The 13360-nt window shown below is 44.0% G+C and overlaps 1 protein-coding gene across 1 annotated transcript; it reads right to left on the bottom strand.

Annotated features, from left to right (window-relative positions):
• Nucleotides 1–3125: 3125 nt before the first annotated feature.
• Nucleotides 3126–9363, bottom strand: LOC131198289 (uncharacterized). Its single transcript, XM_058182776.1, has 4 exons — nt 9181–9363; nt 6479–6617; nt 5823–5924; nt 3126–4489 (listed from the first exon to the last, which is right to left on the bottom strand). Exons 1-4 carry the CDS (start codon nt 9361–9363, stop codon nt 3126–3128), a joined length of 1788 nt encoding a protein of 595 aa, XP_058038759.1.
• Between the last annotated feature and the right edge of the window lie 3997 nt (nt 9364–13360).

The following is a 13360-nucleotide window of genomic DNA, read 5'->3' on the forward strand; positions in this document are numbered from 1 at the left end:
CTAGGCATACCGAGTTCCTGCAACCGTTCTTCATATGTTTTAGCCTCCAGTCCCCTAATCATCTTTGTTGCTCTTCTCTGCACTCTTTCTAGAGTCTCAACATCTTTTTTACATCGTGGCGACCAAAACTGGATACAATATTCCAAGTGTGGCCTTACCAAGGCATTATAAAGTGGTACTAGCACTTCACATGATCTTGATTCTATCCCTCTGTTTATGCAGCCCAGAACTGTGTTGGCTTTTTTAGCAGCTGCTGCACACGGCTGGCTCATATCTAAATGGTTATCCACTAGGACTCCAAGATCCCTCTCACAGGTACTACTATTGAGCCAGGTACCACATATACAGTACCTGTGCATTTTGTTTTTTTTGGCCTAAATGTAGAACCTTACTTTTTTCACTGTTGAATTTCATTTTGTTAGATAGCGCCCAATGTTCAAGTCTGTCAAGATCTTTCTGTAACTTGAGCCTATCTTCTGGAGTGTTGGCTATTCCTGCCAGCTTGGTGTCATCTGCAAATTTGATGAGTTCCCCATCTATCCCCTCGTCCAAGTCATTGATGAAGATGTTGAAGAGTACTGGGCCTAAAACAGAGCCTTGGGGTACTCCACTGCATACTTCCCTCCATGTGGATGTAGTTCCGTTGAGGACTACACGTTGAGTGCGGTTGGTCAGCCAGTTACAAATCCATCTGGTGGTGCTGCTGTCTAACCCACATTTTTCTACTTTATCTAGTAGTAGGTTATAGTCTGCTTTTTAAGTCCACAGGTCTTAAAAAGTGGCCAAGCTTGAAAAAGGTGGCACTACAGATGGTCAGTCTTCCCCTCATAACTCTTCGTTTAGTGAATTTTTTTCCTCCATTGGAAAAAAAGTGGCTTACGACCGATCCTCACACTTATGACTGCTGTACCATTCACACAGTTGGTCACATGTTCAAAATTTGGGAGCTTGACCAATAGCTTGTATTTAAGACGGGGGCAGCTTCCTGGGGTCATGTGATCACCATTTTGTGACCTTCCTAGCTGCCTTCATACAAGTGAAGTCAATGGGGGAATCTGGGTTTGCTTAATGACCTGTGATTCACTTAATAACCATGGCAAAAAAAGATAAAATCAAACATGGATCACTTAATTAAAATTTTTTGATCATGTGACCATGGGGATGCCAGTATGAGAAACAGTCCCAAGTCACCCTTTTCAGTGCCGCTGTAACTGAACGGTCACTAAATGAATGGTCACAAGTCATGAACTGTTGCACCTGGAATGAAAAAGTATGAATGTCATTTCTCTAGTTATCCATTAGATAGTGAAATCTAGTTCTTAGCTCAGCCTGCCAACTCACAAAAAATGCTTGATTTCTGAACTGGGTGGGTCAGACTAGATGATCTCAAGGACATTTCTATCGTTGGAGGTTAAAAAATAAACTATTGTAAGGAAAGTCATGGGGCCAGCAGATACAGGTAGTCCTGTATTCGTTTAGTGACTGTTTGAAATTTGGACAATTGGCAACTGGTCCATATTTACGACGGCTGCAGTAACCCAGGGTCACATGATCCCCACTATAACTTGTTGCTGGCAATCCTTATGATTTATATTGATATATCGACCATCAATTGTGTTGTAAATGTTGTACCTTGATGAACGTATCTTTTCTTTTATGTACACTGAGAGCAAATGCACCAAGACAAATTCCTTGTGTGTCCCATCACACTTGGCCAATAAAGAATTCTATTCTATTCTATTCTATTCTGTACCTTGTAAATGTTGTACCTTGATGAACGTATCTTTTCTTTTATGTACACTGAGAGCATATGCACCAAGACAAATTCCTTGTGTGTCCCATCACACTTGGCCAATAAAAAATTCTATTCTATTCTATTCTATTTTGAGACCTCCTGACCAGCAAACTCAATGGGCAAGCCAGATTTACTTAAAAACCACGTGACTAACTTAAAAACCGCGGCGATTTACTTAACAATGGTGAACAAAACGAAGTTCACAAAATAGGGCAAAACTCGACCATCTCACTTACAACGAAAATTTTGGGCTCGGTTGTAGTTGTAAGTCGAGGACTTCCAGTATTAATATTGCCAGAATAAGGAATTCATACACGCAGGAAGGACTTTTATATATGCTTTTATTGATAACTACATTTACACTACAATTAATTGGCATTTCAAATTCATCCACAACCGTGACAAACATTCTTCTCTTTGATTGCAATTCATCCAAGATAAAGAACATTATTTTGAAATCAGCCATGAAAAAAAAATTTTTTTTTAACTTTTTTACCAGTTGTAGTGCAGTAATCAGTTGAAATTAGACACAAAATACTGAGGACCTTAAAGGATTTGGGTGGGGTGAGGTAAAACAAACAAACAAACAAAAAAACTAAAGTTATCCACATCTGCTGGAGTCAGGTCCCAAACACCTTTGCCCACCCTTAATTTTGGATTTCTTAGAGCAACTGGTTTCTCAACTGGACCACTGGAAGAAGGGTGGACTTCAACTCCCAGAATTCATAGCCCAGGTTGAGAAACACTGTTTTAAGACATTTGTGAAACAGATCCCTGCATCATCATTTCTTATATCATACTAGATTTATCACAGAATATGTAAAAAATCCAGCTAAGGCAAAAAGTAAAGTTGCTGGTGGGCATTATGGCTGTGATCCATTCTCAAGCCGACACCCACGGGCAGAGCATATGAAGTTGCTTGGGGGGTCCGGAGTGCAAGTGAGAAGCAAATAAAAGGCAAGTTCATTCTGTCCACGCAAAAGAGGTCAGGCCCACAACAGTGTCTTCCTGGTGTGTTGCCGTATATACAATTCACGTGTATTTATTTCCCAGCATCGGCCGAGGGGCTGACGAAAAAGGCATTTCTCGCAACATCTGGAACAAACATTTTGCATAGTGCTCCTGATGCGCAGTCAGCCGAGTGAAGTGCTAAACCTCTCACGCAGGCGTCGCGTTCGAAACTCCTGTGGTGGTATCACTTGAACTTGTACCAGTCGTCACTTGCAATACCCTGGCACCCCGTTTTCAAAGCCCTGCTTAAAATACTGTTAGAAATAATAAAAAAAACAAAAAAAAACAAAAAAAAAACCTGCCCATCTTTTGCAAACAGCTACTTGGGCTCCTCCGGCTGAGGTTGCTCCTCATCTTCCGAATCGGGAGGAACGGTGATTTTTTTAATCATGCACATGCAATCTTTGTCGTCAGGTTGCGTGCCATATTCGAGGTTTTCAGTATACTTGTAGTGCGTCTTCTTGTGTCTCACTGCCGCGCTCCGGAAGTTGAAGACCTTCCCGCACCACAGACACCTGTACTTTTGGCCCCTGTGGAAGGCACGATGCGTGGCTATGTAACACTTGCTAAAATTCTTGCCACATTGGTCGCATGGACATTGCTCCTGCTCTTTAGAAGTGCTCGGAAGCACGGGCGGTTCGACGCTTGGCTCTTGTGTTTCGGCACTTTCAGGGAGCCCCTCTGTTGGAGCAAGGCCCTGGGGCCCTGGGGCCGGGGGGGTTTCCTCATGCACATCTCTCTTGCAATCTTGCATGTGAGCCAAGAATTGCCACTTGTACACAAACTTTTCCTCGCATTCCGTACACCGCCACAGCTTCTTCATTGCAGAGGCTGTCGCCATCATACTACGGACTCTCTCAGTGGTACCTGTGCGGGCAGTGAAGAGATCCTTGTTTTTAACCTGTTGAGGAGTCAGCCATGGTCTAAAATGCGAGGTGGTCCCCTTGTTATCGTTGGGCACTGGGCATTGGACAGGTGCTGGTGGGAGGAGGACGGGACCTGCCGGATTCCCTGTGCTGCTTGAGCTACGTGCTTCTATCCCACAGGGAGCCTTCAGGGCTTGCAAGAGCAGCTTCGGTTGCTCTTGCCTGCAACGACAATACCTATAATGCACTTCCAAGTTCATCTGCAGGCTGAACGGTTCCCTGCACCAAGCACAACGGAAGACTTTTCTCTCCTCAGTGGGGACTGCCAGGGGAAACGGGCGAGTAGCCGGCACATTCCTTGTGCCCCATGCCGGAGGTGGCGCCGCTGCAGCCTGCCAGCGCAAATCCGCACGATTTTCATTGCAAATGGCATCCGCACACCGCATTTCCTCCACAAGGCGTCCTGAACCCATGGCAAAATTATGCTGGGGCAGGTTCACCATCGGGTGAGACGGCAGCTCGGCAGCTTGGCGGACCTGGTTGGCACCATAACAGGCAAGGGTACAGGAAGAAACCAAGACATAGCACGGCCGTATGTTGACCTCTGCACTTGCACCACCTGAAGCCTGCTGCATCGATTCTGTCTGTAACTGTCCACCAGAATCGGGCAGGCGTCCCTGTTCAGTGGCCGATATACCACGTTGTTCAGGATGCCCCTCGGCAGCCATATAGTCCATGTCCTCTTGTTTATAGGTGCTGTTGAGAGGGGCCCCTTGCTTAGGAAAATGGTCTCTGTCCATTTGGGGTTGCTCTTTATCTGGAGGAAAAAGAGAATGTATAGTTGTGAAGGAGGACAAGAGGAGTTTATCCAGTCTTGTTGCGGGGGTGGGGGGGTGGGGAACCACCCCAGCCTACCCTAGCTGATTTTATAAGAAGCAAAGTACGACCAAAGGTATTTGATTCAGGGAGAAGTGACCACCAGGAGATCCCAGTGCGGTAGCTTAAACGAGGAAGCAAAAACAGGCTGAAAAAAGGCAAACAGCAAAGGATACCATTTCTTTAAAAATTACAGAAACGTCCATGGAGGCGTCACCAGGAGTTGAGAAGGGAGAAGTTTAAGAGAAATGCGGGAAGGTGATGATTAACCTCTTTGGACATTTAATTAAATTTCCCCACTCAATTAAAAGAGCATTTCCCAAAGGAGGCAGATTGCCACGAGGCTGCCTTGAGGGAAGGAAGGCTCGACCTCAAACATTTTCCATAAAGAGGAATCGGTGTATTTCAAGACACGGGAAAGATTTTATGTATGGTTAGAAAAGAGACAGAAATAAAAGTCAAACAATGTTAATAAAATGGAAAAGAAATGAGGAAAATGGTAATTAAGAAATAGAAACCCAGATATCGCCAAAATAGATGGAAAAAGGGGGAGAGAAGATTATAGATATAAATGTACAACCATGAAATGATGGATTGGGTAAAATAGAAAAGAAATCAAAAATAAAGTATATACAGTATTATCAGAAGTTTGGAGTTGCTCGGATACCAAACAAGGGAAATAATATACAACAAGGAAGAAAGAAAGAACAGAAGGTAAGATAGAGGAGGTGAAGGAGAGAGAGGGATGGAAGGAAGGAGAAAGAGAAGGAGAGGAAGATGAGGGGGGGATAAGAGCAGGAGAGAAGGTGAGAAAGGAGGGAAAGAGAAGAGGAGTGGGGGAGAGGAAAGGGAAGGAGGTATGAGGAAGGAGAGGAGGAGGAAGAAGGTAGGAAAGGAGAAGGAGGGAGGGAAAAGAGAAGAAGAAGGTTTGTTCTAAAACGAAGGGAAAGAAAGGGTAGAAGAGCAACTCCAAAGGTAATTAAAAAGTTTGGTGTGCTTTCTTTAGAGAGAATATGTATGATTATCTATGAATAAGAAAATGTACATTTATAATATGTGTATAAGAAAAATAATATATATATACATACATATACATATATATATACCATTTTCCATACGTGCATGGCCTCTGAAATTCCTCCCACTGAGATGATGGGAGTTGTAGTTCAGAACTACAGAAGATGGTAAATCGGAAAAGATGGAATTAGGAAAGCAGCAACGATTGCTAACGTAAGAACAGCCCTGTTTTCCCGGTTCCCATACGCGTCACTCACCTACAGAAAGGATTCTACGAGGACGGCTTAAGAGTCGGATGTTCAGATGTTTGTTGTTATGAATCCAAGTGAAGATTTCTGCTGGGTCAAAAGGGCATCGTCCTTGAAGGGAAACAGGATGATCAAAGAAAATGCTTCAGGGTTCCCCTTATCTCAGCAATGTCTGGAGTTCAATTCCCAGAATTCTCCACCACCATGTCTGGATTTCAACTCCCAGAATCCCTCAACTAGAATGCCTGGATTTCAATTCCCAAATTCCCCAACTAGCATGTCCGGATTTCACCTCCCATAATTCCCTGCCCTTCACCCACCATCCCCTCATTCACAGTTAGAGAAAGCGAAAATGCTGGGGACCAGAGGTGTTACAGTTAGGCTCTCAAAAAGGGCATCTCGAGGGATGGGCCGTTTAAATGATTTGTTGGTTACATTTCAACCCCACTTTTCATTAGGAATGGCATTCAAGAACCCTTTGTCCGTTCCCCTTCATCTCAAACAACCACCCTTCCAGTTAGGCTAGTCCAAGACACGGGAAGTCCTTCCCAGGCGTCTCTTCTGTGGCTGAGCAGGACTCGAACCCAGTTCTCACGCTTCTATAGACCAGCCTTTCCTCACCTCCGCAGCCCAGCCACACCGAGCCCCATATCAATCCAGCTTACCACCAACAAAAAGAAAAGACTTGTAATTTTCTTCCAAAGTTTTCCAGTACAGCTTCTTCTGCTCGTTGGTTAGCAACCGCCACTCCTCTTCGGAGAAGATAATTTCTATATCCTCCAAGCTGATTTCCATGGAGAAAGGCTGCATGGGAGAAAAACAAGCAAGTCAGTTCCCCAGCCCAATTTTTTGGGGGGAGCTGGGGGACGAGAATGGAAGGGGGACAGGAAGAGAGCATCAAGGTCTGTTCTTCAAATCTAAACTTAAGTCAGCTTGGCTTAAACATCATCAGGTCTGGGTCAACTCTTGGGGTCCCTTCACACATGCAAAAGTTGGAACCCGGGTTAAGGGGGTTGAGGGCACAGAACAAACCATTCACTCCGCTTCCTTGCAAAGTGGCCCGAAGGAGGGTTCACAGGACACACCCTAAAAGTTGGTTAGTTGGCGGCAGATTATTGCACAAACTCAAGCCTCGTTCTAACCGGTTGTGTGAACGCAGCTTAAATGGGTGCAATGTCTCACTTAGCAACAGATATTTTGGGCTCAATTCTAGTCATAAGTAGAGGACTACCTGTACCACACTGCAGCTTCCTGGGGTCTCATGATCAACATTTGTGACCTTGCTAGCCAGCTTCCAACCAACCAAGCCAATGAGAGAAGGGAGGGGAGCTGGATTTGCTTAAGGACCAAGTGATTCACTTAACAGCAGTCACAAAATAGGCAGGAAAATTGGGTACCACTCACTTACCAGCCTTTTTTTGGACTATCTGTATTTCCACTTCAGTCCCCACAAATTGATCCGATGCACTGAGAGAATCACTTAAAATAATAAAATATTTTGTAAAAAAAGCAATTAAAGTTGTCTACCAGTTCTCCAAATTGTTTGGATTTATCCTACCGGGACTGCTAACCGAGAGTGAGAATTTTTCTGGGTCTCAAAAACTTTTAATTTTCCCAGCCAGAACTGTTGACATCCCATTGATGCAAAAAAAACTGAAGTTGCAATCATTTTTACAGCCGCTTCTTCTTTTGAAAACAAAAGAAAAAGAACTGAGCAGCGGAAAGAAAGAAAAAATCAACAAACTGGCTTTAACTGACATTCAACCCCGGCCAGGGCGAAGAGCCGAAAAGCACAGCTTAATTTACAAAACTGCAGGCTTTTCTATGGAAACGTTAGAACATGGCACCTGATCACAATTTAAGCCATAATAAAACTATGGATTTTCAAAGCTGGCATATTTCAAATTGCAAAAGCTGAAAGTGACTCTTTGAATTACAGCCATTCATTTTAGTGACCGTTCTGGGTTACACCACTAAAAAAAGTGATTTGTCATCCCCATCCTTGGCTAACAACGGTTTGTTCAAAATTACAACAACACTGAAGAATGGGATTTAACAGACTAACAATCATATCAGTGACTTGACAACTGCAGTATTTCGCTTAACAATTGTGGCCAGAAAGGTTGTAAAATGAGCCAAGACTCAGTTAACCCAACATCTTGTTCGCAAGAGAAATTTTGGGCTCCTTTGTGGTCTTAAGTGGATGAAAATATGGTATATTACCCAGAATTACTTAAGGCAGGGGTCTCCAACCTTGGCAACTTTAAGCCTGGAGGATTTCAACTCCCAGAATACCCCAGCCAGCAAAGCAAAGCTGGCTGGGGAATTCTGGAAGTCCTCCAGGCTTAAAGTTGCCAAGGTTGGAGACCCCTGACTTAAGGCAACATGGATGGGATAGAAATTTAATTCAATTTAATTATTTTAGTAAAGCCAAATGTAGAATGTAAAAATAATAGTCAGTAAGCCGGTCGAGAGCCATTTGCAGTGAGACAAGGGTGGCATAAAATTACTTTAAAGAAAGAAAGTGAAACTAAGAGTAAAAATAAAAGTTACACTGAAAGAGTTAAGTTCACCTCGCAGCTGGGTGATGTAATGAGACTGCAAAGATTCAATTAACAACAGCCTCCTTTAGCAATGATAATGATGGGTTTCCAGTTCCATTGTGGCCATGAATCAAGGGCTAACAGTAAATTTAATAATTTCCAACCCACCCAGGGTCACCGGATAAGAGACAGATGGCTGAAGAACTTAGCAAAGTAAAAATTAAAAGGTGGTAGAAATTTCATTTAATAACTTAATCTGGACTGTGAGCCACCCGGAGTCGTTTGTTGATAGAAATAATAATAAATACATAAATTTTTTTTAAAAATCAAGTAATAATCTGTAAGACGCCTCAGGGAGAGAGAGAGATTTTAAAAAGTAAACTACCGTAAGGTGAAAAGTTAAAAACGCAGAAAAAAATTGAATTCAAGTTCAGCCAAGCACTTGCTAGCTTAGCTAAGAGTAAACCTTGAATTGGGGTCTTCTAGTCCAGCGGTCACCAACCTTTCGGACCTCAAGGACCACTAAATTCACAATTTTAAATCCCGCGGACGACTAATATGAATTTGTTTAAAAAGATAAATAGTATCTAGTGCAATATAAAAAAAACCGCAACTAATTTTTCTGCGGACCACCAAAATTTTCTCACGGACCACACCAAGTCGTCCATGGACCACCGGTTGGTGACCGCTGCTTCGGAGGGTCTCTGCTACGACCCTCTTCCCGGCTCTCCCCGCCCGCCCCGTTCCTAGCTGCGGAAACCCCCGGGGATGGGGAAATGGCCATAAGAGTGTGTGGGGGGGAAGAGAAAGTCATAAGTCGAGACCCCAGCGCCCACGGGACGCTCCCGGAGTTTGCACCGGCCAGAAGCGCAGCGCCGGCAACTGCCCGTCGGTCGGTTTGCAAGCGGACGCGTCCTGCACGGGAGCCCCGTGGAAGCAGCGGGTGGAGAAGCGGGACTTCCCCCATCTACCTGTGGCTGGGCTCCTTCGGCTTCTCTGCCGGCCATCCCGACGGCTCTTGGGCTGCTCGAACTGGACCTCCTCGGGCGGCAAGAAGGACGGCGGCGGGTGGGTTGGGCTGGTCCCAGGACTGACGCGCAGGAGGAAGGATCGCGAACGCCTCGCAACGCAATTTATAGAAATCAGCCCGGAGGCGGAAAGAGAGCTCGCCGGCCACACCGGTGCACACACACGCCCCCCACCCACCACAAACACACGCCCTCCCCGCTTCCCAGGCTGCAAACGCGCGTCTTTGCAACACGCGTCCGCGTCCCGACGTGCAGGTGGGGCGGGCTCTATCCGGGTGGAGGGAATCTGGGGACTTGGCTGGCCACCTCATTACCCAACAAGTATTGTTTATGTTTCTAATACTAGTAATATTTATTACCCATCAAATATTAATATTTATCTATTAGCCATTATCTATTAAATAGGATTAATAACATTCCTCTATTACTCATAATCTATTCAATATTATTAATGAACTAAATATATGTGTGTGTGTATGATGCATATATTACATGTATAACGTACATGTATTATGCACATATACAATTATATGTGCATAATGTATATATATATCTGTGTAATGTATATATGTATAATGTATATGTACACATATATGTATATGTATAATGTGTGCTTGTGTATATACAGACACATCTAACATTATACATATACATTGTACATGTACGGGTATGTATCTGTATAATTATGTGTAATGTACACATACATGTATAACGTATATAGAATAGAATAGAATAGAATAGAATAGAATAGAATAGAATAGAATAGAATAGAATAGAATAGAATAGAATAAACAGAGTTGGAAGGGACCTTGGAGGCCTTCTAGTCCAACCCCCTGCCCGGGCAGGAAACCCTACACCATCTCAGACAAATGGTTGTCCAATCACTTCTTGAGAACTTCCAGTGATGAAGCACCCACAAGTTCTGGAGGAAAGTAGTTCCACTGGTTAATTATCCTGTTAGGAAATTTCTCCTAGGTTGCTTCTCTCCTTGGTTAGTTTCCACCCATTGCTTCTTGTTCTACCCTCAGGTGCTTTGGAGAATAATTTGACTCCCTCTTCTTTGTGGCAGCCCCTGAGATATTGGAACACTGCTCTCATGTCTCCCCTGGTCCTTCTTTTCTCCAGACCAGCCATACCCAAACCCTGCCTAGGTGTAAAACTTCGCTTTTCTCCACACTTAATTCCATGTTGTTCAATGGTATATATGTCCACATGTGTATGTATAATATATAGTGTATATGTATATAAACGTATACTAGGGATACGGTGGCTCAGTGGCTAAGATGCTGAGCTTGTTGATCGAAAGGTTGGCAGTTCAGCGGTTCGAATCCCTAGTGTTGCCGCGCAACGGGGTGAGCTCCCGTGATTTGTCCCAGCTTCTGCCAAACTAGCAGTTCGAAAGCAGGTAAAAAATGCAAGTAGAAAAAATAGGGACCACCTTTGGTGGGAAGGGAACAGCGTTCCGTGCGCCTTTGGCGTTGAGTCATGCCGGCCACATGACCATGGAGACGTCTTCGGACAGCGCTGGCTCTTCGCCTTTGAAACGGAGATGAGCACCGCCCCCTAGAGTCAGGAACGACTAGCACGTATGTGTGAGGGGAACCTTTACCTTTATAAACAGGTATATGTATTTAACATTCAAGCTAACAGCCATCTTAATCATCATCCAGAAAGAAAGAAAGAAACTAAAACGAGACTCTCAGGAACTTCATGAGGTAAATTAAAGGGTGCTACAGAACAGACAGAAGGAAAAAAGGTGGGAAAAAAGGGAAACGCCCCCTTTATACTGATGGCAACCAATCACAGCGCAGATTGCCTCAGGAGTGAGTCAGCCCTCTAACTCATTGATCACAGCTGCCTGTTCTGCCCTGTTGTGCATTTCGCCAGCTCCAGCTACTAAATTCAATAGCTGAACAAGTAAAATAATTTAATCGTGAAATAAATGTTTTTAGGGATGAAATAGGAAATAGCTGACATCAAAATTAAATATTAAAGTATGAATTTAAATATTAAATTCATGGCAACTAGGAGAACAACTGGGCCTCAGAATTGGCAATGAATTTATAGAAGTGGGGGACAACTTATTCCCCAGCCAACTGGTAATGCTGGTGACCTGTCACTGTCACTTGGACAGCAAAAGAAGTGACCAACAAATTATTTTACTGGTCGCTCAGCATAACAGTGAACACAACAGAAGCTTTTCTAGCCAGCATTACTAGCTGGCTATGAGGGTTTGGCTCACCCCACCCATGCCTGCTACTGGCCTGCTCCTGCAATCACTCTTAGGACCTGGCTTCATGGTCTCTGATCCGGCTGCAGCTGTCTCTCCTTCCTGACCCTCCACCCGTTTGGGTACTGCAAACACTTAGTACCCAACAGCCAACTATGCACTCCCTCCACAGTTTGTGGCCAACATCTCGGATGTGGACACTGGCTTTCAGGATCAACAATAAGCACTGATGACGTCCCTTAGTTGGGTCATGAAACGTCTGCAAGAAAAGCATCCAACCCAGAGAGCATCCAGGACCCCCATAGTCATTGTCCTCCTCCTCTTCTTCCTCTTTCCTGCATACCTTTCCCCCTCCCATCTAGCACTCATGTTCCCTAGTGGGGTCATGAAATGTCTAAGAAAAACCATCCAGCTCAGAGAGCACCAAGGACCCCCACAGTCCTCCTCCTCTTCCTTTCTACAAACCCAGCTCCCTTCTAGCATCGATGATGTTCCCTATTTGGATCACGAAATGTCTGCAAGAAAACCACTCAACTCAAGAGAGCACCAAGGACCCCCCAGTTCTACTCCACCTCCCCCTTTCTTCTCCTCTCTGAAAACCCCCCTCTCTTCTAGCACTGATGAAGTTCCCTAGTGGAGTCATGAGATGTCTGCAAGAAAACAACCAAGCTCAGAGAGTACCAAGGACCCCACAATTCAACACTGAGATATAAATGCTCTCTTCTACCAAGACTAGCCCTTGGTAGAACATCCAGGAATGCCTTTTAAAAGATAGTCATGTGCCGTATGTCCTACGACAATCAAAATCACAGAAGACATAATATACCCTGTGACACCCTGTGGAAGAGAAAATGAGTTTGAAGAACAGGAAAGGAAGAATATTGACATTTTTTAATTTTGGAGCTGGAGAAGACTTCGTGGGTGATACTGTGGGCAGCCAAGTAACCAAACTGATGGATCATCGAACAGATCAATTCGACTATTGAAGGCCAACAAATGACCCAACTCAATTTATTTTTCTTTAGACACCCGATGTCTTCTCTGGAGAAGTCTACAATAGTACGGAAGATGGAAACAAAGTTGACCAGGTTCAAATTATCCTACATTGGACACAAAATGTCTTCTCTGGAGAAGTCTATGTTAGTAATGGTGGAAGGAAAGAGGATAACCAGCATGTGTATGGACATGAGGGCATCATTAGAAGACCTGAAAGACCAGGTTAGGAGAGATTGCCATGGGGTAGATCTACCTATGTGGTCACTAAGAATTAAAACTGATGTGAGAGAACTTAATCATCAATATAGTGCCCATCAATACTGTGTGATCCTGGAGAGGACAGAAAGAGAAGAAGTGGGCAATTGGAAGATATATGGTCACTAGAGTCAATATCATCTTGATGGAATATCATCTGTCAGTGCAAAAATTCTCCTCCTCTATCATCTTCATCCTCCCTTCAACCCCACTCCCTTCTATAGTGATACAGGTAACCCTCAACTTCCAACTACAATTGAGTCAAAAATTTATGTTGCTAAGAGACGATTAAATGAGTTTTGCCCCATTTTATGATCTTTCTTGCCACCATTGTTAAGTGAAGCATTGCAATTATTAAGTGAGTCACACGGCTGTTAAACCAAACTGGCTTCCCCGTTGACTTTGCTTGTCAGAAGGTCACAAAAACGGATTATGTGACTCGGGGATGGTCATAAATATGAGTCAGTTGCCAAGCACCTGAATTTGGATCACATG

Source organism: Ahaetulla prasina, chromosome 4 (genome assembly GCF_028640845.1).
Source record: "Ahaetulla prasina isolate Xishuangbanna chromosome 4, ASM2864084v1, whole genome shotgun sequence".
In the NCBI taxonomy this organism is placed as follows: Eukaryota; Metazoa; Chordata; class Lepidosauria; order Squamata; family Colubridae; genus Ahaetulla; species Ahaetulla prasina.

Excerpts from the sequence above, each read along its gene's own strand:
- LOC131198289 (XM_058182776.1), bottom strand. The coding sequence starts at position 9,363 with ATGGCCGGCAGAGAAGCCGAAGGAGCCCAGCCACAGGTAGATGGGGGA. Across the intron at positions 5,925-6,478 it reads GTCTTTTCTTTTTGTTGGTG|GACGATGCCCTTTTGACCCA; the intron begins GTAAGCTGGATT and ends TTTCCCTTCAAG. Across the intron at positions 4,490-5,822 it reads TCGTAGAATCCTTTCTGTAG|ATAAAGAGCAACCCCAAATG; the intron begins GTGAGTGACGCG and ends TTTTTCCTCCAG.